General features: G+C 41.4%; 1 protein-coding gene across 1 annotated transcript in view; it reads right to left on the bottom strand.

The window, feature by feature from the left end:
• Positions 1-1,349: 1,349 nt before the first annotated feature.
• The window catches only part of RASGRF2 (Ras protein specific guanine nucleotide releasing factor 2), a 228,939-nt gene continuing 204,741 nt past the window's right edge, over positions 1,350-25,547 (bottom strand). The window contains exons 20-27 of the mRNA XM_029218778.1: positions 17,125-17,185; positions 16,707-16,810; positions 14,496-14,580; positions 11,571-11,768; positions 6,972-7,051; positions 5,216-5,333; positions 4,568-4,636; positions 1,350-1,729 (exon numbers count right to left, since the gene is read on the bottom strand). Coding sequence (XP_029074611.1) covers positions 1,637-1,729; positions 4,568-4,636; positions 5,216-5,333; positions 6,972-7,051; positions 11,571-11,768; positions 14,496-14,580; positions 16,707-16,810; positions 17,125-17,185 — 808 coding nt within the window. The 3' untranslated portion in view covers positions 1,350-1,636. The remainder of the gene's footprint in view (positions 1,730-4,567; positions 4,637-5,215; positions 5,334-6,971; positions 7,052-11,570; positions 11,769-14,495; positions 14,581-16,706; positions 16,811-17,124; positions 17,186-25,547) is intronic.

Below are 25,547 nucleotides of genomic sequence, written 5' to 3'. Positions count from 1 at the left end.
CTATATAGTTATGTACAGACATGGCCCTTACCATGCAGGAAAAATGTACATTCTCCACCTCTGTGGGACATTATCAGTTCCCTGGGTCTTATGAGCCAGCAAGTTGAATTTATTAGTCAGCTGTCAGCTCTAACAACATAATTAAAGTGCAAAGAAAGAGAGAAAGCAGCCAGGTCAATTTTTTTTCATTGTCTGCATCAATATGCTTCATGCCTGCCAGATGCCATAGGCTCAGGTAACAATAACTCTATATCTTTTCTCTTCTTTGAAAGCAGAGGTCTCCCTGAGAAGAGAAGAGGGAGGTAAACATGAGATAGCCCTATTTCTTCAACAACCAACAATCCTGGGAGAAGCAAGGTTGCTTTCCCAGCCTAGGGTAGGAGGACTAACCCCTGCATTTGGTTTTCTGACACAAGGGCTGTTGAGTGGTTGGGTCCATTTCCCATATACTTACAATATTTTCACTCAGAAATGTCTCAAAATTTAAAGACTGAGGAAGAACCGTCTACCAACAGCACACGGAAGGGTGGGTTTTAAAAGGAAAATCCCACTAAACAGCTTTTAAAAAAAAAAATACAATCAACGTTCATAGTGAGGCTAAAAATGGTTTGTGTAAATCAGAATAGATTCCCACATTACCAATGGCGGGGGGGGGGCGGTGGTGCGGGGGGGAGGGAAGAAAACAAGCACAGCAAGGTGCAGAGATGATTTTTAAGTATATCTTTTCACTTAGCATTGAAACCCACTCTTCCCTGTAGCACTTTGTGGCCTTTTGTCATATTCCACAGTTTTGCCGGTGAGGTGCGTGGGCATCATTTTGCAAAGCCTGCACCTGTCTCTCCAAGGGCATTGGCTTCCTGGTCTCCACAGCCTCAGGAAGAAGCCCCCCACTCCTCCACCTCAAGAGAGAGCCACTGGCTGGGCTCCGCAGGGGCACGGCTACTGAGTTTTTAATTATGGAAATGTTACGTACAAATCCACTTGACTTTCAACCTGTCTTCCCTGTCCTGTTGCCTAAAGACTGAAAGAGCAGTTTCAGAACATGCCATTCCTCCAATATAAATATTTATGATGCACTGAGGACCATGCACATGCTGAGGACTGAAATTGCTTATGTGTCGGCCCATCCCTACAGAGGCAGCCTCGGCTCTTCTGGAAGCCTGTAACAAAGGAAATGTAACAGAAGCAGTTAAACCCTAGGAGAAGACTGGGAGGTGCACCGGGCCAGTAAAGTGCTAGCAAAACATCACAAGCCTTTTCTATGGACCCTCGTCCCCGAGTTCTAATAGAATATGCAGCAGAGTTTCAAATTCCCCTTCTTACTTGCTTCATTAAAATGGCTACCAGCACCTCCCGTCTTATATTCCCTCATGCAAATGTGCCCTCAGCTTTTCCAAATATCAATCTCTTCACCTTCCCACCCAAGTCTGAAGCATCTGTCTTCCACTCCAACCAACTGGGCTTCCCTGGCTGGAGACAGAATTCCCGTTTAGTTCCATCATCTTCGGGGGACAAAGGAGACTGGCTTCGTCTCCATCACCCCCGTCCTCCCTGCACTGTGGGATGCGTGGCATGCACAGTTCTGTCCCTTCTGCTTTCCACGAAAATTCCACCGACTCAGGGCAAGGCTGGATCGTCAAGCAGGGAGCCGAGGTTCAATTTTTAGAGACAGCTCATACAGTGTATCTTCATCTATGATGAGGGCTTTGTCAAGCAAGTACTGAGTGACCTGGAGAAAAAAGGGGAATCCCCACTTTGAGTTTTTTCACAACACCAGTACATACATTTTCTGGATGGAACCCGACACAATTCAACGTTTTCTCCTAAGCATTGAAATACTTTAGGTAACTAAAAAAATTATGAATATATTCTTACTATAAAAAAAAAAAAAATCACACATCTCTAGTCCTCTGTCAACTCCCACCCCCAGGCACTGCCCTCAAGAATTGCCACTGTTATCAGTTGGCTTGTATTCTCCCAGACATTTTTCTGTGTCTTTCTAGACATTACCATGCACTTAACAGAAATCAATTTTTCCCCTTATAAGTGGTATCAAAACGATACATTTTATTCTGCTTTTGTCAAACTAGAAGTCGTGGAGAGCTCCCCATGTCAGTACAAAGAGCTCTAACTGCTGTGCACCATTAACAGTGTGACATATCAGAGTTTATTTAATGATCTCATATCGATGGGTGTTTGGTGGCTGTCAATGTTTCACTATGACACAAAGTTACAGTGAAGTCCTTGTTAGCATGTTTCCTAGTGCTAACATGTGAATGGTCCTCTAGACACTGGAAATGAAATGAAAGGAAAGGATATGGAGATGAACATGTTGGAACATGGGGTAGCTCCATGAAAATATTTCTTTATTTTTACTGAGATATAACAGACATAAGTAAAATTAATAGCTTGATTAGTTTTGACAAATGTAAACACCCATGTAACTTACATATATAGCATGCTAGAGAATAACTCCATCAGCCCAGAAAGTTCCCTCATGCAGCTTCCCAATTGACCTGCTGCCAGAAGCAATCGCTGCTCAGATTTCTGTCACCACATGTTCTGTCTGCTCTAGAACTTCACGTAAATGGAATCACACAGTATGTACTCTCTTGTGTCTGGCTTCTTTCACTCAGCATAATGTTTTGAGATTCATCTACATTGTAGTGTGTTTCAGTGGTTTGTCCTCTTCCATTGCTGACTAGTGGGTCCAATGTATAGATATTCCACAATTTGTTTATCCATTCATCTATTTATGGACACCTGGGATGTTTCCAATTTTTGGCTATTATTAAGAAATGCTATAAACATTTTATACAAGACTTTTAATGGGCATGTTTTCACTTCCCTCTTGGATAAATACCTGGGTCATAAGGTAGATGCATATTTAACATTTCAAGAAACCTCCAAATGACACAGTTTTTCCAAAGAGGTTGTACCGTGTTACTCTCACCAGCAGTGTATAAGAATTCCAGTTACTTGGTATATCAATTTTTAATTTTAAAACGTAATATAAAATGACCTCCCAAACTGTTGTACCTATAACACATAAGAGCACCTGTTATCCCATACCCTAACTAATGTTTGCTGTTATCAATATTTTAAAAATTTGTCTTTCGATAGCTGATAATGATGCTTCATAATCTGCATTTTTTCTTATTAATGAAGTTGAACATTTTCCAAATATTTATTTGTTTCTTCTTCTGTGAGTTACCTGCTTATAGCTTTGTCGATTTTCCTATTGAGTTGTTTATGCTTTTCTTATAGATTTATAGGAATACTTTTATTCTGTCTCTTTGCTTTACATGTTACAAACATTGTCTCCTAGTCCACTGCTTGTATTTTGACTTTTGAAACAATTGCCCTTTGTCATATGGAAGTTTTAGATTTTGATTCAGCAAAAACTTTATCAAGCTTGTCTTTTACAGATTTTGCATTCTGTGTTTAGGGTCTTTCAAACCCAAAGGTCATGAAATTTTGTCCTATATTTTATTTAAATAATTTAATATTTTTTAAATATTTAAGTAGTGAATTCATCTGGAATTTAATTTTGTGAATGGTATAAGACAGAGAGCCAAAATTCCTATTCCATTTATACAACGGTCAGTTTCTTTCTGGCGCTTTCTTTAAACGTCTCCTTTATCCCATATTAGATTTTCATATAGACAAAATCTGCATCTGGACTTTATCCTGCTCCACTGAGTTTGTATTCCTGTGCCAATATAGTCCTGTTTTATTCAGTACAGTTTTAGTGTCTGTATCTGGTAGGGTAAGCTCTCCCTTACTCTTCTTATTTTTCAAAAAGTCCTTATTTTTTTTGGCCTATTAAAGCTTCCTTATGAGTTTCATAATAAGTATGTCAGGTTCCATGACTAATAGGGATAATTGGCTGTGAGTTATATGGGAATCTTCTGTCTCACCTCTCAATTTTTCTGTAAAGCTAAGATGATTCTAAAAAATAACGTCTATTAAAAAATGAAAAGAAAAGAAGGAAAGAAGGGAGGGAGGGATGGAGGGAGGGAGGAAGGAAGGAACAAAAGTAAAGAAAGAAGAAAGAAAGAGGTAATAAAGGCCAGTTATGGTTGGGATGGAGCGAGGAAGGGGGTATAAGACGTGATATGAATCTTGAAAGATGAGTAGGGACCACATAATGCAAGACTTTTTGGACATATCAAGGTTTTTTTCTTTCCTTATCCTAAGAGCAAAGGGAAGCCAATAAAGCAAACAACTTCCACTGTGTGTTTCAGAGAGTTCTATCTGGCTGTAAATTTGTAGAATGGATTTGCATTCTGTAGACCAGCTAACAGATATTGGTAGTTTGGACCAGGGGTGGTTCCAGCTTCACAAGAAATACAGGATGTAAAACAGATAGAATTTGATGATGAATTGATATTCTTTTTGCTTTCTTTCTTGTTTTTCTTACTCAGAGTTACCAAAGGTTTGTCTGTTTTATTGGTCTTTTCTTTGAGTCAGCTTTTGGTATTATTGATCTACTCTACTGCTGTTTCCAATGAATTAATTTCCACTTTTTTCTTCATTAAATTCTCTTACAACCACACAATATTACCTTTGGCTGATGGTCTATTCGATAGGAAGTCTGCTGGAACTGGCGTATCTCTCTGATGATGTGTGATATCTGACAGAGAAACAACAAGAGCAAAGCCTAAGTACTGCCCCTGTGCTGCAGCACATTCTTCTGGGAGCCCGTCCCAGAGAAGTCAGTCCCTTCCTCCAGTGAGGTATCTGGAGCCCTGTCCCATCATGCTCCAGGCCCCAGGGCTTTCTTGTCCTTTAATGAGCCACACAAAATGTTAACAGCAAGGAAATACTGAATTCACCATCAGGGAAACAGCTGGCATGGGGCGGCCTCAGGTTCAGGAGTGGCAAGCCCTGGGTGCTAGTGTCCATGGGCTCCTTGCTTCTAACTTGGTGCTTAGAACCCAGCTGTCCAGCAAGAAGCCTCAGCACCTGTCTATCACTGGTCAGTCCTAGAAAGTCATCCCTGGAGCTTTATTCCCTACCCTCTTTGTCCAGACTGCAAGCTGAAATGGACCTGCGAAAATCTCCTGAATCAGCCAACATCAGGTGTCCACCACCAGTGTCCACCACCTCTTCACCTCGAGCGTAAAAAGCAGTGACCTTCCATGACGTCGCCTCTTCTCTGTAAGCCACTGATGTAACTGAGACAGCCTGATTGTATGAAATTCTCACCTACCATTCTCATCTTGGAGAAATTGACGAGGCCTTCCTCAGTAAAGTTTGGTGTTCCTTCTTCAATAAATGCCAGGTCTGTCAGGTACATCCCCAGATAAGGAACAGCAGGGGGGTTACAACTGCAAGACCAAGAGGTACTGTTGTCATGCTCATTCCCACAAGTGTCCACTTACCTCCCAATTTAAAATAAATAGGAAGCAAATGTGCTGCTCCCACCCTGAAGAATAAAGTCTTTTAATTCCATTTTCAGAAGCACACTTACGATATGCAGAGTTTTAAATATGCCTCACAATAGAATATGATACAAAATTACAGCCCATGCTTTACTATGTGTTTGAGACAATGGTATTTCAAACAACAGGATGTCTTACAGACAAATACTAACGTTTGCTAGCGAGACTTGCTTGCAGTATTTATCTGCATTGGCCACACTTCTCTGAGGGGTAAAAGCATGTAGGAAAACCCCATGCCCTCACCTCATTAAAGTGCAAACATTCCTTAAAGAAGTGGGTGGAAAAAAACATCAATGTAATTAGAGCTTGTAAAACTTGTTTTCTGTTTTAGTTAGTACTTAAATGTTTTAGAAGGTATAGACTTAATTAATATCACAACTACATGCTAAAGTGAGACCTTTGCTGTTTGGAAGGGGGATGAACTTGTTTTTCTCAAGATGTCTAGAGGCTGAGAATATGGCCTTTTGATCCAGAGTGAACTGGGTTTGAGTCCCTGCTTGACCACTTACTAAGTGATGCAGGGCAAACTCTCTGAACCGCAGTTTCCTCGTCTGTAAAATGGAGACAATAAAACTTATCTCTTTAGTTTGCTGTGAGGCTTAAATTAGACACATCAAGCACTTCACATAGAGTCTGTCATTTAGCAAGTATTCAGTGAATAGTTCTTGTGCTATTGTTGTCACTGTTGTTACTATGAGTCTTTCTTTCTCTCAGGGCATCACAGGACAATATTTTCCAGAGTAAGGCAAGTATGTGCAGTAGATGATAAGAAAACAAGTTGCAAGAGAATACGTTTTATTCTCTCTCTCTCTCTCTCTCTCTCTCTGTCTCTGTGCACGTGCGCGCGCGCGCGTGTGTGTGTGTGTGTGTGTGCGGGTCTGTAGAAAGAGAGAATGATCCAGCAATAAAAGGTGAAAAATACATAACAATAATCAATAGGCACTGGAATATTTAAATAAAAAAATCACAGGAGGGCTTCCCTGGTGGCGCAGTGGTTGAGAGTCCGCCTGCCGATTCAGGGGACACAGGTTCGTGCCCCGGTCCGGGAAGATCCCACGTGCCGCGGAGCGGCTGGGCCTGTGAGCCATGGCCGCTGAGCCTGCGTGTCCGGAAGCCTGTGCTCCGCAATAGGAGAGGCCACAACAGTGAGAGGCCCGCGTACCGCAAAAAAAAAAAAAATCACAGGAAATCACTGTGTTTAGATTAAGAAATACCAAGTCAAGAAACTCTTCATAGTAAAAGAGTTTTATTTACTCTTTATGTGGTTTGATTTACTATGGTGATATTTTCTTCTTATTTGGAAAGCTCTGCATACCACGAGTATGTCCATAAGCTATTTACTTACTGTATCCACAGTATTCCAAATGAAAAGGGAAATCAGAAAAACACCTATGTGATGGAAGTTGTTCCCATTTGTTTTTCTTTTCAAGCCAAAGTAGGAGGTAAGTGACTATTTGTACACTATAAAAATTATATAAACGTATTTGTGAATTATGAATAATTTAATAATTAAGATAGACATACTTTTTAAGGGTTTCTCTGAGATTTTTAAATCTTCCTTCAGATGAAATAGTCTTCTGAAGCTTGTCCATTAGAGCTTTTGTCTAGAAAGAAACAAATAACTTAGTATGTCATGAAAATATTCCTATGGTTTGGTAAGGTGGTAAGTTACCAAAAGATGCTCAGTTCTCTTCTACAGTGGCAGTTACTGATACCTTTGCCAGACTATTGTGATGTGATATGACTTTCAAAGTATAGAGGGGGGCATTATATTTAAATTTAATGTTTAAAAAAAGGAGGAAGAACACGTAAAGAAAAGCGACTACACTAATCATTGAGCCAAAAATAGAGAAAATGTGTAGAAAAGAAAAACTGTAATGCACAAGAAACTTAGGAACTTAAAGAACTGAAAAGCACATGTTGAATAGGGAATCTTAAAGGAGAAGTCTTGTGTCAGGGAGTTTTCATGATGAATCTTTTCGACTGTTGATTTCCAAGTCATCAAAGCACATATTCTGTGCTTGGCTATGGACTGACCAATACCGACTCTGATGAAATGTGACATGTGTGTGACAGGATAATATGCTCTTTGTATCCAGTGCCTAATGGCTGAGGCCACCACCATGTTAGAAGGAGGCAAAACCCAGCCATGACCAAGGGGTCAGTGTCCAGCTTTTGGATTCTGATATAGCTGTTTGAAGCCCACTTTAAAAATACTATTCCATAAAGACGCAGACGTAGAGAATGGACTTGAGGACATGGGGAGGGGGAAGGATAAGCTGGGGTGAAGTGAGAGAGTGGCATGGACATATATACACTACCAAATGTAAAATAGATAGCTAGTGGGAAGCAGCCACATAGCACAGGGAGATCAGCTCGGTGCTTTGTGACCACCCAGACGGTGGGATAGGGAGGGTGGAAGGGAGACTTAGGAGGGAGGAGATATGGGAATATATGATTATGTATAGCTGATTCACTTTGTTATACAGCAGAAACTAACACAACATTGTAAAGCAATTACACTCCAATAAAGATGTTAAAAATTTTTTTTAATTTTAAAATAAAAGTACTATTCCAATACCCATTCATCATAAAATCTCTCAAAAACTAGGGAAGAGAAAGTAGCTTCCTCAATTTTATGAAAAGCATTTATAAAAAGCCTGCAGCTAACACCATCCTTAATGGTGAAGAACTGAAAGCATTCCCCCCAAGATCAAGAACAAGGTAAGAATGTCCTCTCTTACTATCCTATTCAACATAGCATTGGAAAGTCTAGCCAGAGCAATAAGGCAAGAAAAGGAAATAAAGGCATATAAATTGGAAAGAAAGAAATAAGATTGTTCCTATTTACAAGTGACATAATTGTCTATGTAGAAAATTCCAAGGAAACTACAAAAAAGCTCCTAGGGCTAATAAGTGAGTTCAGCAAGGTTATGGATACAAGACCAACACAAAAAAAATCAATTACATTTGTATATACTAACAATGAATGTGTGGAAACCAAAATTAAAACCACAAGAACATTTAAATATCTCCAAGGAAAATGAAATATTTAGGCATAAATCTAACAAAACATATACAGGACTTGTATGTTGAAGATTTCAAAATGCTGATTTAAGAAATCAAAGAAAACCTAAAGAAATTGTGAGAAATACTGTGTTTATGGACTGGAAGACTCAGTGTAGTAAAGATGTCAATTCTCCCTAAATTGATTGGTTTAATGGAATTCCAATGGAAATCTCAGTAAAGTTTTTAAGACATAGTTTTTATCCTAAAATTTATATGGAAGTCACAGCACTTAAGGTAGTTAAAATAATTTCAAAACAGAAGAATAAAGTGGAGGAATATAGAAAGAATTCTCAGATCTCAAAGGTAAAAAAACCAAACAATCTAATTAAAAAATGAGCTGAAGACATGATTAGGCATTTTGCTGAAGAGGATATACAAATGCAAACAAGCACATGAAAAGATGTTTAAGATTATTAGCCTTTAGCAAGTGCAAATTAAAACAATGGTGAGATTTCAAAATGGCTAAAATTAAAAATAGTGATAACACCAAATCCTGACAAGAATGTGGAGCGGGCTTCCCTGGTGGCGCAGTGGTTAAGAATACGCCTGCCAATGCAGGAGATACGGGTTCGAGCTCTGGTCCAGGAAGATCCCACATGCCGCAGAGCAACTAAGCCCGTGAGCCACAACTACTGAGCCTGTGCCCTAGAGCCTTCGAGCCACAGCTACTGAAGCCCACACGCCTAGAGCCCATGCTCTGCAACAAGAGAAGCCACCGCAATGAGAACCCGCGCACAGCAGTGAAGACCCAATGCAGCCATAAATAAATAAATTTATATATATAAAAAAAAGAATGTGGAGAAACTGGTTTACTCATACACTCCTGATAGGAATGTAAAACGGTACAGCCTCTCTAGAAAAGAGTGGAAGTTTCTTACAAAACTAAACACACAATTACCATATGACCCAGCAATCGCACTCTTAGGCATATCCCAGAGAAATGAAAACTTATAGTCACATAAAACATATTCATGAATGTTCATAGCAGCTTTATTTGTAATAGCTGAAACTGAAAACACCCAGATGTCCTTCAAGGGGTGAATGGTTAAATGAAATGTCATACCTACACCAGGAGGTACTGTTCAGCAATAAAAAGGAACTAAGAATTGATACATGTAACAACTTGAATGGATTTCAAAGGAATTATTCTGAGTTTAAAAAAAGGCAATCTCAAAATGTCATATACTGCATGATTCTATTTATACAACATTCTTGAAATGACAAAATTACAGAGATGGAAAACAGATCTGTGGTTGCCAGGAGTTAGGGAGGGAGAGGGGGGAAGGTGGCTGGGGCTATAAAAGGGTGGCAGGAGGGATCTTAGTGATAGAACTGTTCTGTATCTTCACTCTGGTGGTGATTACATGCATCTATCCCTGTAATAAAGGCACACTAAACACACACACACACACACATGCACACACACAGATGAATACATGTAAAAGTAATGAAGTCTGTATAAGATTGGCGGATGGTACCAATGGTTAATTTTGTGGTTGTGATATTGTCTGTAGCTATGCGAGATGTTACCACTGGGGGACACTGGGTATAGGGTGGAAGGGATTTCTATTATTTCTTATAATTGCATATGGACCTACAGTGATCTCAACATTAAAAGTTTTTTTTAAAACAGTTTTTATAACAGCTGTGGCTTTTATTTGCAAGGTCCAGGCTTTATTCACAGAAGAATTTGCCATTTCTAGGGGCCAAACTTGGGATTCTTAGAGCATTCCATTTTTACTAAGGAATGGGGGGGAGGGGATAAAAGATATGACTTAGGCTTGGTTTCTTGATACATAGGGAGGAATTTAAAAGGCTCGGAGAGAGCAAAGAAAATAGAATAGAGTAAGAAGCAATGTCTCTGAGAGGGGCTTAAACCCTCAGAGGGGGCAACAGAAACCAGACAGCTTTGAGGAAATGTCAGCAGAATATATGCTATTCTTCCTGCCTGAAACCCTTGAGGTGGGCACCCTGAAGACACCCTTCACCAACTTTGGGTGGTCACAACAAGGCAGGCACAGTGGTCTGTGGAAGAAGGATATGCAGAGAGGGCCTGGCATAAACACTCCTAGCCTCTGGTGCCCATGGGACATGAGGAGCCTAGAAAGTTCCCCCAACACCCTTTGAGAGGGTCAAGTGAGTTATCTAGTAATGAAGAATTAGCCTGCCCGCTAGGGATCAGCAAGGAGCACCACAGCCTGTAGTAGAGGTAATACGCACCCCATCTCAGAGAATCAGCAGAGCCAGTGAGAGACGAATGGGAGGTGAGGTCAGCCAAGCTCCCTGCGTGCAATAACCATGCCATGTTCCTGGCAGGGTAGGTTGACCATTTGAACACCAGGCACAGGCAACTCACAGCGGCTTGTACCCAATGACTAAACTGCCAAAGACTACAGCAGGAGGCCAGTGGGTGCACACAGCCTTCCACAAGCCCGGAAAAGCCCTCCCTAACACCCACTGACACACAGGGGGAAGAGCAGGGGGGAAATGGTGACGTCACTTGAATCCTGAAATTATCTGAAGGAAAAAATAAGCGTGAGCAAGCTAAGTCCAATTAAAAGAAAATTAAGAAGTTATATTTCTTCACATTCAAGTCATTATGCCAAAACTTGACTACCTGAATGACAAAGAAGAGGTGACCATGGAGGCCCTCTCTCCCTGGTCTTTGGCCCTAAGGCATTTGTACCTTTACTTTGAGGGAGAAAGAATGGATCCACGGACACCACTGTGCTCACTTGGAATCAATGCGCCCTCCCTAAATGATTCAGGGAACACCTCCTGACTGTCAACTACATTGTCTGAAGTTGTCCCCAGATATGTTATAATGAGTGTTTTGGTTTGTATTTTCTTTTCTAAATTAACCATTTAGAAACACATATGAGCAGAATCAATTAAGTGGTAAGAACACAGTAATTACCCATGTTGGCACCTTTCTTTGGCAACGGAGCTGCACATTTCAGCTAATTATTTCCTAATCAGTAATATTTATCCTGGCTCTGGTCTCCCAGTCTCTCCTCCTCGCGGCAGCGGGAGGTGTCGCCCACTGATGCTCACCTGCTTGGACACCTTGGCCCAGGTTTTCTTCAGCCGGTAGATGGCACTTCTGTTTAAGGCTGAGGTGATCTCCAGCACGCCATTGTAGTTGTGCAGGCACCGGCAGATGTCCGCCACGGCCACCCACTTCTCAATTGCATTGGCTCGGGAGCTGACATCCGCATAATTCATGATCTGGGAGGCCACCAGGTTACTCATCTGAGACAATGGAAAAGCCAAGAGAGGCCAGCTAAGAGCCAAAGCAATTCATGCAGGCACGATACCTGAATTACCTACAGAAATGTCAGCAAAGCAGGTGTCAAGGGATGCGAGATCATGGTCCATTCAGATATCAACCTTCTGAAGAAACTAAAGTCTGTAATGATAACAATAACAACACACGAATGAACACCTGCTCATCCTGAGTGAAGAGAGGAGTTGTTTGGGATCAGCTTGTTGGGGGAAGAGGTGGTTTTGCTAATCAGTAATTTTGATGGAGGAGTCATTTCCAATAATTATTGAGAGAATGGCAGAGAATGAGCTAACCCCTGAGGAATGGCAACCTTTGCAGATCAGGGGTTTCACTTCTTGGGGCCTCTCCCAATGTTCCTTGGGTCCCAACGGTGTGGGGATAGTCACTCTAGGAAGCCTCAGTTATCACAAAGAAAACACATTTCCTCCCAATCAAATCAAACTCTGACCTACCAACTCTCAAACCAGAAACACTTAGGTGCAGAAGAGAGAACATTTTCATCTTATCTTGCTGAATTTTTTTTCCACCAGCAGTTAAAGGGACCTATAGTTTCAAGGCTAAGCACTGTAATTCTATTAGTTAAAGCCAAGAGAAAAAGAGGCAACTTAAGAAGCTCAACACTTAGCATATGGAAAGGAAAAGACTAGAACAGGATTGATTACTAATAAAGGGGATCTGGGGTCCATACTCTTATATCCATACACTAAATCTGATGAGTACATCAATTCTTTGATAATTCCATAGGTATTTTAAATCTCACAGGGCCTCAGAACTATCATTGTGCATATTTATTAAAGAAATTATTTTGTACTGAGCACCTAGTAAGGATCATTCTTTTAGGTTGTGGGAACAGGAAAAATAAATAAATCAGTCTCCCTGGCCTTAAGGCATTGAGCCTGGTTAGGTGGGAAGGTGAGGAGAGGCAGACAGAAACAAGTAAATACCACAAAGCGAAATGCAAAGCTAGGGCTGAGTGGGGGGCGGAGCTTGAGAAATAGAGGCAGCATGGGGCAGGTGGCCTGGTACAGAGGAGAGAGATTGTGCCTGCACTGAACCCTGAAGCGTGAGGAGAAGCTAGCTACTGCTTCCCATCAAAGTAGAGGAGTGTCTGCAAAGGGACAGAGGGGGAAGGCGTGGTGGCATGGAGGATCTGGCAGCTGTCTGAGGAGCACGGGGGTTGGTGAGAGACAAGGATGACAGGAGGCGGGGCTCCTGTAGGCCAGGTTGAGCAGCTGGGGCCGTATTGTGAAGGTGAGAGGAAGCCACTGACAAAATTTCATCAAAGAGATATAATTAGATGGGCCTCCGAGAGAAGTTATTTCCGTGACACTGTGTGAAGAAAGGGTTGGGTGTCAGTGAGATGGGGGTAGGGAGATAGGGAGTTAGGAGCTCCTGGAGAAAAGAATGAAAGGCCAAATCAAGATTATGGCAGTGGGAAGGGAGGGGAAAAGAAGAGTCTGAGATGTGTAGATTTAGGGTTCACTAACATGTTGAGGGGTGAGCGAGGTGGAGAAAGGAGAAGAAGGGGTCGAAGATGACCTCTAGATTCCGTGCTTGGTTGAGTGGCTGGTGGGGCCATTACCCAAGACCAAGAACAGAGAACAAGATGAAGAAGCAGCCTTGGTGGGTCTGGGAGGAACTCTGATGATGAGTTCCATTTGCAATCTGGACACAGTGCAAGTGGCCACCCAAGTAGAGACATGTGGGTATGGAGCCTGGGACTGAACCTCTGATTTGAGTGTCCATTTCATCCCAACTGTATGTACAGCACAGGCAAAAAAGAAAAAAAAATAGGTTTAGTGTGCACAGAAGGGGCTCTGCTTCTCAAAGAGTGGCCCAGACAGGTCATGTGTCCTGTCCTTTAGGAAGCAGTGACATTTGATGCTTGCTATGTAATAACACCTATTCCACATGTACCCTCAGCAAAGCACTGTCTTGGGAATTTGCACTGTTGTTTTGTATTTTGATTCTGGATGACATTAATTTACCTACAGGTTTCCTGGTAGTCTTTTTTTTTTTTTTTTTTAAACATCATCTTTAGTAGAATTGAAAAGGGAGCCTTCCCTTTGCCGGGATAGGCCTGAAGACATTCCAACATCTGTGGCTCTTCCACAGGACTAAGACCAGTAGGACAGCACCAATAGGGAGGAGGAGGGTATAAAAGCAACTCCATCTTAACTGCTGCAGAAGAGCAGAGGGGGAGATGGACCGACAGCTGGTTACCTCTGCACGCAGTCTCAGCATCACTGTAATTACGCTCAGAGAGGTTCCTTCCCACCCTGGAGTGTACTGGGACTGAATATTCAGTAATAATGAGGAGGAGCTGTAGCAACCCAGCCTTACCATCACCAGTACCACCAGGGGCCAGTGACACAGTGCTGTTAGAACCAGTCAATCTACAACCATGAAGTAATCATGATCATGATAAAAATAATAGCAGCTACCTATGCATCACTGAGCACTTACCAGACTTGTGTACCATCAAATGTGAACTGGAAGGTAACTGGAAGTTATCACATCACTGTGAACTCTTAGAGGATATTTAAGCTTTTTTTTTTTTTTTTAACATTCCATCAGTTTTGTTTAAAAAGTGGGTGGAAGACTTCTTTTAATTTAGAGAAGGCATCTCAAGACCCTGATACTCATCTTCCTATAACACTCCCGCCCAAGGTTTTATTTTTATGGTTACTCACATCATTGAAATGTTGGCTGGTTTTCATAATGTAAGGTGTTCTTTCATTTTTATCCAGCTTCATCCACCCCTGCCCAAGAAATTCTCTGAAAATTCAAAACAAAACACAAAATCAATTCAGTTTTTTAAGGGTGCCTATGATCCTGAATAATTATTATGAATATTATATACATTAAGCTTGACATTTCCCAACCCTGCTGCTCCATCTCAAATGAATTTTAGCTCAATTCTACCATTTCACCACTTGATGCCAAAAAGAAAAAGATTCTTCAGTTTCAGCTTTCTCTTATAAATGTTTGGAACCGGGTCCCTATTAGGATCATTATAAAGGCTTCTCTGAAATTGGAAAACAATGACAAGAGGAATAAAGAGCTTAAGTGCTAACTCAGAAACCAAGACCATTTTCCCTGGATCAGCTTGAAAAAATCTTAAGCCTTAGCAGAAGGCTTGAAAAATCCATCACTACCAAAAATGTTAATTAAGAACAGCATGTTTTCCTCCACTTTGCTCTGACAGTCTCCAGGAGAATGTCAATTCCATGGGCAGGGACTTTCCTTTGTTCGCCCCAGAGCCCAGAACAGTACACGTGGTAAGGGCCGAATGAACAAATGCTGGTGTTAGCACTTTGCAGCCCGTTCGTGTGATGAAGGCAGTTATGGTGGTGGGAGCTCATCCTGGAGGAAGGTCTGTCTTCTGAATAACATCCCTGCTCCTTCATTTCACTCATGAGTGGGTCACTGGATCACAGCAAGCGACGGACAATCAAGCTGGAGCATACAGGAATTATTTTGTCAAGGCATTACCAAAATTAAAATGAAATTACTCTGACACATTCTTAATCCACCAATGTTGACTGAGTCCCTTGATGTGGGTGGTACTGTTCCCATCCTGCAAGGCTGTTGGACATAAAGATGTGCTTTTTCCACGGATGAAAATTGGTACATGTTCACAGCAGCAGAGAGGAGGAGAGGTGAGAAGGGTCCCAGGAAGAGACCACACCAAGGGCAACCACAAAGATTCAGCCTTTGCTGTTTCTCCTCTTCCATAGTGGTCATGCTCCCCTCCCTCCTGAATCCTCACTGCACTGAAGGATAGTCAGGAGGTGGGGGGAAGAGGCACTGCACTCCTAACTCAAGTCATCAAATAGTCAGTGGGTTCATTTGTATGGCCAAGGGGCCACGTTCCTTTTTTCCCCGTGTTCATGGATGGGCCTACAATTGCTGAAAGTGGGAAAGAAGATAAAACGCATAAAAGAAAAGTCTGCAGGAGCATCTTCCGGCCCTGCCCCTTCTACTGTAGCTCTGACCACCAACACGGCTATGCCTGAGCCTCCATCATCCTGGATGTCCTCTTCTCTACATACGACATGGACCACAGTCATACCTCTTACCCAGCCCCTCCCATACCTTTCATTTAGTTATAATTTCACAGGGGACTTATGCCAACAGTTGTTATTTGTCCAAACAAAGGCCTTGTTTGTAGAGCTGCTGATTAGGACAGAAGGAGGGGGCTTAAAGAGCCTCCCTTACTCTGCACACGAGACAGTTAAAAGGCAGTAGTGACATGGATGCTCATTACGTGACAGCGTTCACTCAGCAGATACCCACTCCAAGTGTGCTCTGTGCAAAGCACTGTCTTGGGAGTCTGCGCTGTTCTGGAGTCTCGATGCTCAGCAATATCACCTGCTGATTTATGGACATGGGGGAAAAATTGCAGCAGAATTTACAGAATTTCCCAACATCAGTGTTTCTCAAAGTATAGCCTTAGCTCACGCAGAATTATCTGGGATTCTCATTGAAAATGTAGTTTCCTGGGCCTCAAACCTACTGGAATCAGGATTTCTGGCGGGGGGGTGGCCAGGGGGCGGTACCTAGGGATGTACATTTTTAACAGGTTTCCCAAATGATTTTAGGCACCATGAAGTTTGAGAACCACTGTTATACTGTATTGCTGTTTCTATAACACAAAGATGTGAGAGGACAGAGAACTTCGCCTTCTATGGTAACCGTAGCACATACAGAAACACAAGACTGACCATCTTGAGAGTTCCCAATATTTCTACCTAAATATTTCCAACATAAAGTGGAACCAAAAGACATTCAAGTGGGACCAAACCAACATAAGATTAAGAGCCACAGCTCTGCGCACACGCCATCTGTTGAGGAACAATGTCAGCTGTGAGGCAGCCCTGCTGCCGCGAGGGCACACTCACTCGTACGGAATGCTTCTGAAAACAATGTGGTCCAGGAGGGTGATCTGCTCAGCCAGCTCCATGGCCGACAAGGTCTCAAAGCACTCGGCCTTCGGACAGTCCGTCTGCAAGAGATGAGGGCAGGGAATGAAACACACCCGGAAGCAAGATGCCTGCCAGCTCACTGCAGCTGCTTGGAGTACAAAGTCCACCCTAGATCCCAGCTATGAAGAAAACGGCAGAAAGTTCAGAAATAACAGCCGGCATTAACATCATGGACCAACCGCTAAACCCCAAAGCCAAATCTGGTTCTTCTCACACAGTTGCAGCGACAGAATATACAGTCCAGAACCCAGTTATCCGTTATGGGCACAGTGCTTGCCTTTGAGAGGTGAGTCTTACACATAATTGTGCAGGATAAGACCACGGCTGAACTTACCAGTTGAATTATGTCCTCCAGTTTTAGGTGGATGTCATCTTGATCATCTTGTGAAAGGGCCCTAAAATAAAGTCAAAATATCCTCCATGAAAAGAAAATAGACATCCCAGAAATGAAATGACAAAATGCAGTCCAGGTTTCCCTGGGGGGAAGTCGGAGGGTTCCGGTCTGCGAGGCTGTGTAGATGTGAATTGAAGACAGAGGGTCAAGGAAACAGGAAAACACACATGTTAAAGGCAGAGGACGATCATCAAGAGAGCTGACTTATAACACGGAGCCAACCTGTTACATACAAGTTGTAAATAAAACACCCACTGTGAAAGTGAAGCAGAGGGTAAGCTGGTGCTTTGCGTTACTGAGCGGATCTATGCCACGAATCTGGGTGCCTTGCGTTGCTATCGGTCAGGGTTTCTAACAGGCCTAAGTGTCCCATCCACAATCCTCCAGCCCCTACCCTGGCCCCTCCCTGCTGATGCTGAGGCAGAAGATGCAGGCATAGGTAGACCAGAAGCTCAGGGGGGTTCCTGGGTAGCAAGAGTTCAAACAATACCAGGTAGAAAGCCAGCAGGTGAACTCTTCCCCTTTGCTCCCCAGATGGGCTTTCCCGAGACACATTTGGTACTGTATCCCCACACGTGGTGTTATTCAGCTCTCAATAAATATTTTTTTTGATCAGTGACAAATGAGTAACTGAATACATAAGTTAAGGTGGGTGCTGGTTTCAGAGTGACAGTGATACTTTCAAGTCCAAGAGAAGTTCAGGGTCCAGGAAAATTAACCTGATTATATAACTTGCCATCTGGACCAAACACTTCAAGTGTCCTAAAATGAAGGCATAATCACATATTAAAAGTATTAAAATATTTAAACAGTGCCCAACCATGTAGCCTGTCTGCTGGAGGACACTAGTTTTAAAAAGCAACAATGATGTGATGTTCTATTGTGTTCTGAGTTGATAAAAACAAAACTATCACCCTCGAAAACACAAAATCAACTGAGGAGGGTAATTGTATGCTCATTACATGCCAGGCATGTGCTAACCATCTGACACACACTCTCTCCTATATCATAAAAAATCCCTATAAAGTAAGCATTATTATCTCCATTTTATAGAGATGAGGAAACAAAAGCTCAAAGAAATGGACTAACTGGCCCAGGGTTTGGTCCAGTTTGCTTTCCTGTTGCTCTTGCTTGTCATGAGCAGGCTTATGAAAGGCACCACTTCAAAGGTCCAGCACAGAGCACACACCAGAAAAGGTCAATTCCTTTTCCTCGATCTTCCTTCTCTCTAACGAAAGTTCTTGGCTGTTTACCCGGGAGCAGAATCCTTCTAGATCACAGGAATGGCAATCCTCTTGTCTGCAATTAGCCGTATCATTTGTGAGAAGAAAAAGTCACCATATGCTAAAGGGAAGATTAAGGTGAGGAAAAAATAAGTAAACATAACTCTTTCTCCAAAGACTGTTACATCACACTTAAGGGTTAGACACAGGGGAAAAGTGACTCTTTCCCAAAGCGCATGTCATCCTTTCTACGGTAGCCTGTGTTCTTGGAGAGAGATCAGTGGCCTTATAACTATGTGTACCCGTGGAAAAGATCCTTTTTATGAGGCTGGGCAATATTTTAGCTTGGAAAGAAATGGTCCAGAAGTTATTTCACTTCTATCAAATGTTTCTCTCCTCAACGATCTTACGCTAATGTTCCAAGATACATCTGGTCCCATTCAGTTACCTCACATTTCTCTTTTCAAAAGAGTCTGCCCTGTAAATCAAAATAAATGCTATCTCTTTCGAAAATGTCCCCTTAGAACAAAAGTTCTTAACCCTAGAGTATCACTAAATAATCTCTAGAGGTCCACAAACTTTTAAAAATGATATGCAAATGTTTGCATATATTCATATGTTCATTTTTCTGAGAGGAGACTGCTTCCATCACATTCTTTTGGGGGATCCATGACCCCCAACAAGGTTAAAAATAACTATAGAAATGTATACTCTGCCATAAAATGGCATGTGACATTTTGTAAAATACAAAAGATTTTCAGTATTATTATTAAGGAACCAGCTCCAGAATTTGATTGCCCACCCATGAATTCATTAGTGATGGCAAGTCGAATTCATTTTTCTTTTTTTTTTTATGCTTATAGTTACAGTTTTATTTTAAAGGATATAACTCGGGAACAGCCAAGTACAAGGAAGAGATGCATAGGGCAAGTCGAATTCTTAAGGTAGATGCGACCCGAGGAAATAGCTCAGAACAATAGAGATGTGTTTAATAAATGAGGATGATCCAGCTGTCAAAAAACACTTTGCACCAAAATTAAAAGTGATTAGAAAGTAAAAAATGAAATTGATGACTAATTATCTTTGAAGACATTTTCAAGCCAGGAAAGGAGGTGAACAAAATCCACCTAGTAAGAGAGGCAGCCCCTGACTCCAAGTAAGAGTAGGAGCAGGACGTCATTTTGGTGTAAAAGTTCTAATGGGTCTGAACAAAATAAATGCTACGCCTAAACACCGACATGTCAAATATTCTTGACCTGTAACGTGTAAACATCCACAGTGAGTACCTTAGCTGGATGTATCAAGTACCTTAGCTTGATACGATTGCCTGGATTTCCTTTGATTCTGGTAAACTGATTCGATTAAACCAAGCAAAACCTTTATCCTGGCCTGTTCATTTGAATACCTGGTTTATTGTATGAAGCAATTTGAAGAAAGTAGTTTTTCTTCTACAAAAAAAAAAAGGAGTCTAATGCTGCTTGGGGCTGTGTGAGGTTTGTGGGTCCCCTTTTCATGACTGAACCCACTCCGGTTGACCATCCAAGAAGTCAATCATTGTTCCTTTTCATTCTATGGCATGTTAGTTGTCTACAAAAAACACTATACTGCCTAGATTCAGAAGCCAGCTGGTCAGACAACGTTGGAGGGTCGTGGTATTTTAGGAATATAAAAATCTTGAGCAGAGGTTTTTATTCACAAACAGGGCCACAAACTACCTATGCTAATTAAACTTCTTCAGCATAAAGTAATCCCTGTGACACTGTGTAAGGAGGGGATGATTCATCATAGAAAGCTTTCACTTTACTGCATTAATGTATTATGTGTTTAAATACATGTGTCATGTTTATATCTCACTGTTATATGACTTGAATGCATCTAAATCTTTAACATCGGGATTTTTTTTTTTTTTAACCTCTCACAATCCTAACTTGTATTCGATGGGAGGTGTGTTCAGAAACGTTCCCTTCAGATGTGAAGGCCTCTCTAACCCTGGTCCAGTTCCAACAGAGGATGGATTTGCTTCTAGTCTTCTGACTACCTTAGAGTTTGATGAATACTCCAGGATCCTGGGTTTTCCCCACATGTATCACTCATTATGATCAATTTAATATTTATGCACTTATAATGCAATACCAGATAAAAAACTTAAAAGGAAACGGGATTATGCAAATTCTATAACTAGAAAATTTCCCCTTCAAGTGTAGAAATCATGTAGTCTTAAAAACAGAGCCAAGAGCAACTGGCCTCTGTCCTCGAATGGGCCGCTTGCTTGCTACTGTGACGGGCTGGCCTGGGCCCATAGCATGGCCTGCTTCAGACTCTTCTCCTCCCCACCTTGTGAATGGTTTTATCTCATGTTGCTTCTGGGACCTGCCAGACCACCTCTTCCTTCCCATGCTTTCTCAAGCATGACTTTCCTTCCTGCTGGGCTTACTGGAGCCCACGGCTACCTATGCTCTGGCACTTTTTTTTTTTAAAAAAGGCAGATGTCCATAAATGCATGGAAATGTTTAATACTAAATTCTCTTGGTTTCAGCTGAAAATAATTCCGTTTGTTTTCAAATTAAGAAATGAACTAACAGGAAAATCTTTATAATTTTCAGGTTGTTAAATAATCCTTCTTATTTCTGTTTCTTTCTCATATACCCCATGATTTCTTTTTTTTTCATGAAGAGATTTCATGAATGATAACATTCCTTCAGTTGATGGTTCTGTCTAGGTCTTACTTCCTACTCTACTTTCTAATCATTTTGACATGATTTTTAAAAACACACATTTCATACATATAAACATGAGTATCAGATATGTAAAGTTATCAAACCCCCTAAAAACTAATACACGATTTATTCCTCCTATAATCACAATCTCATGTGCTGGGATAGGGACCCTCATACATAGTGCAAGTGGAATGAATTACTTGGTTGGAGAAATTCAATCAAATATCAGTTGTTTTCTTGTACCAGGGGGTATTTTTTGTTTGTTTTGTTTTGTTTTCCACAAATCTATTCACTGGCTTGTTGGGAAGATAAGTTAGTGCCCCAGGGACTCAGCTGATTCAAACTGTGACTCAGGGTCTGGCTGTCTGCTCAGCTGACGGGCTGGTGACCCCACCGGTATCTGTCAGCTTTAGTTGACATGTTCAGGGCTAAACAAAGCCTTTGGTTTTGTTTTGGCTTCATGGGAAGAAAGATGGTGAGAGATGGGAGAATAGGTGGGATAGTGTAACATCTATTCCCTGCTTGGCTCTGCAGGTGGCTTTTGAATTCTCATGGTGGAACCAGGTAAGATGTGAAAAGAGCTGTTTTCACGAGAGAGAGACTCTGGGTTGAGTGAGGCTGCTCTGGGACCCAGGTGGCACAGGGACAGGGCAGGTGGCATCTTTCTTGGTGGCTTCACAAGACTGCCAAGCAACATTTTCCACAGAAACCCTGCTGGCACTGAAAGGTCTCTCCCTCAAGTAGCCTCAGGGCGGTGAGCTTGAATAAAGATGCTGAGGCAGGAAAATGACTGGGTTCATTCCTGAGCACATATTTCTTGAGACTTTCAGAATACCTGGAAGACTCTGCAAGGGACTAGAATTCTGGGTGGGCAGCTAAGGGGCACTCCACCAGTGGAATTGCTTTTTTGTTTTGTTTTTTATTTCCTTCTTTCCTTTTACAATATAGCAGTAAGTGGGTTATGACTATGGGGGTTTCTTTGGTAAGAATTTATTGAGATATAATTCACATACCAAACAATCCACCCATTTAAAGTGTGTGTGTGTGTGTGTGTGTATATATATATTTTTTTTTTTTTACTATTTTTTTAATACTGGAGTATATTTGCTTCACAATACCTTGTTAGTTTCTTTTGCACAACAAAGTGAATCAGCCATATGCATACACATGTCCCCATATCCCCTCCCTCTTGAGCCTCCCTCCCACCTTCCCTATCCCACCCCTCTAGGTCATCGCAAAGCACCGAGCTGATCTCCCTGTACTATGTTGCTGCTTCCCACCAGCCAACTATTTTACATTTGGTAGTGTATATATGTCGATACTAGTCTCACTTCGCCCCAGCTTCGCCCTTCCACCCCATGTCCTCAAGTCCATTCTCTATGTCTACCTCTTTATTCTTGCCCTGCAACTAGGTTCATCAGAACCTTTTTTTTTTCTTTTTTTAGATTCCATATATATGCTTAGCATATGGTATTTGTTTTTCTCTTTGGGACTTACTTCACTCAGTATGACAGACTCTAGGTCCATCCACCTCACTATAAATAACTCAATTTTGTTTCTTTTTATGGCTGAGTAATATTCCATTGTATATATGTGTCACATCTTATTTACTCATTCATCTGTCAATGGATATTTAGGTTGCTTCCATGTCCTGGCTATTGTAAATAGAGCTGCAATGAACATTGTGGGACACGTCTCTTTTTGAATTATGGTTTTCTCAGGGTATATGCCCAGTAGTGGGATTCCTAGGTCATATCGTAGTTCTATTTTTAGTTTTTAAAGGAAGCTCCATACTGTTTTCCATAGTGGCTATATCAATTTACATTCCCACCAACAGTGCAGGAGGGTTCCCTTTTCACCACTCCCTTTCCAGCATTTATTGTTTCTAGCTTTTTTGATAATGTCCATTCTGACCAGTGTGAGGTGATACCTCATTGTAGTTCTGATTTGCATTTCTCTAATAATTAGTGATGTTGAACATCTTTTCATGTGCCTCTTGGCCATCTGTATGTCTTCCTTGGTGAAATGTCTATTTAGGTCTTCTGCCCGTTTTTTAACTGGATTGTCTGCTTTTTTGATATTGAGCTCCATGAGCTGTTTGTATATTTTGGAGATTAATCCTTTGTCTGTTGTTTCATTTGCAAATATTTTCTCCCATTCTGAAGGCTGTCTTTTTGTCTTGTTTATGGTTTCCTTTGTTGTGCAAAAGCTTTTAAGTTTAATTAAGTCTCATTTGTTTATTTTTGTTTTTATTTCTGTTACTCTAGGAGGTGGGTCAAAAAAGATATTGCTGTGGTTTATGTCAAAGAGTGTTTTTTCTGTTTTCCTCTAGAAGTTTTGTAGTGTCTCGTCTTACATTTAAGTCTTTAATCCATTTGGAGTTTAGTTTTGTGTATGGTGTTAGGTAGTATTCTAATTTCATTCTCTTACATGTAGCTGTCCAGTTTTCCCAGCACTACTTATTGAAGAGGCTGCCTTTTTTCCATTGTATGGTCTTGCCTCCTTTGTTGTAAACTAGGTGCCCACATGTGAGTGGGTTTATCTCTGGGCATTCTATCCTGTACCACTGATTCTATATTTATGTTTTTATGCCAGTACCATACTGTCTTGATTACTGTAGCTTTGTGGTATAGTTTGAAGTCGGGGAGCCTGATTCCTCCAACTCTGTTTTTCTTTCTCAAGATTGCTTTGGCTATTCGGGGTCTTCTGTGTTTCCACACAAATTGTAAGATTTTTTGTTCTAATTCTGTGAAGAATGCCATTGGTAGTTTGATAGGGATTGCACTGAATCTGTAGATTGCTTTGGGTAGTATAGTCATTTTCACAATATTGATTCTTCCAATCCAAGAACATGGTATGTTTCTCCATCTGTTTATGTAATCTTTGGCTTCTTTCATCAGTGTTTTATAGTTTTCTGAGTACAAGTCTTTTGACTCCTTAGGCTAGTTTATTTCTAGGTATTTTATTTTATTTTATTTTTTGCGTTACGTGGGCCTCTCACTGTTGTGGCCTCTCCCGCTGTGGAGCACAGGCTCCGGACGCGCAGGTTCAGTGGCCATGGCTCATGGGTCCAGCCGCTCTGTGGCATATAGGATCTTCCTGGACCGGGGCATGAACCCGCATCCCCTGCATCAGCAGGCGGACTCTCAACCACTGCGCCACCAGGGAAGCCTGGTATTTTATTCTTTTTGTTGCCATGGTAAATGAGAGTGTTTCCTTAATTTCTCTTTCTGATTTTTAATTGTTGGTGTATAGGAATGCCAGAGATTTCTGTGCATTAATTTTGTATCCTGCAACCTTACCAAATTCATTGATTAGTTCTAGTAGTTTTCGAGTGGCATCTTTAGGATTTTCTATGTATAGTATCATGTCATTGGCAAACAGTGACAGTTTTACTTCTTCTTTTCTGATTTGTATTCCTTTTATTTCTTTTTCTTCTCTGATTGCTGCAGCTAGGACTTCCAAAACTATGTTGAATAAGACTGGTGAGAGTGGACATCCTTGTCTTGTTCCTGATCTTAGAGGAAATGTTTTCAGTTTTTCACCACTGAGTATGATGCTTGCTGTGGGTCTGTCATATATGGCCTTTATTATGTTGAGGTAGGCTCCCTCTATGCCCATTTTCTGCAGTTTTTATCATAAATCGGTGTTGAATTTTGTCAGAAGCTTTTTCTGCACCTACTGAGATGATCATATGGTTTTTATTCCTTAATTTGTTAATGTGGTGTATCACATTGATTGATTTGCATATACTGAAGAATCCTTGCATCCCTGGGATAAATCCTACTTGATCATGGTGTATGATCTTTTTGATGTGTTGTTGGATTCTGTTTGCTAGTGTTGTTGGATTCTGTTTGCTAGTATTTTGTTCAGGATTTTTGCATCTATGTTCATCAGTGATATTGGTCTATAATTTTCTTTTTTTGTGATATCTTTTTCTGGTTTTGGTATCAGGGTGATGGTGGCTTTGTAGAATGAATTTGGGAGTGTTTCTCCCTCTGCAATTTTTTGGAAGAGTTTGAGAAGGACGGGTGTTAGCTCTTCTCTAAATGTTTGATAGAATTCGCCTGTGAAGCCATCTCGTCATGGACTTTTGTTTGTTGGGAGATTTTTTTTTTTGCAGTACACGGTCCTCTCATTGTTGTGGCCTCTCCCGTTGCGGAGCACAGGCTCCAGACGCGCAGGCTCAGCGGCCATGGCTCACGGGCCTAGCTGCTCCATGGCATGTGGGATCTTCCCGGACTGGGGCACGAACCTGTGTCCCCTGCATCGGCAGGTGGACTCTCCACCACTGCGCCACCAGGGAAGCCCTGTTGGAAGATTTTTAATTACGGTTTCAATTTTATTAGTTGAGATAGGTCTGTTTATATTTTCTAATTCTTCCTGGTTCAGTCTTGGAAAATTGTACCTATCCAAGAATTTG

The sequence above is a fragment of the Monodon monoceros genome, unplaced genomic scaffold, assembly GCF_005190385.1.
Source record: "Monodon monoceros isolate NGI ecotype Baffin Bay Population unplaced genomic scaffold, NGI_Narwhal_1 Super_Scaffold_12, whole genome shotgun sequence".
Lineage (NCBI taxonomy): Eukaryota > Metazoa > Chordata > Mammalia > Artiodactyla > Monodontidae > Monodon > Monodon monoceros.
Note: the sequence above shows the minus strand (reverse complement) of the source record. Positions and strands in the feature narration are given on the sequence as shown.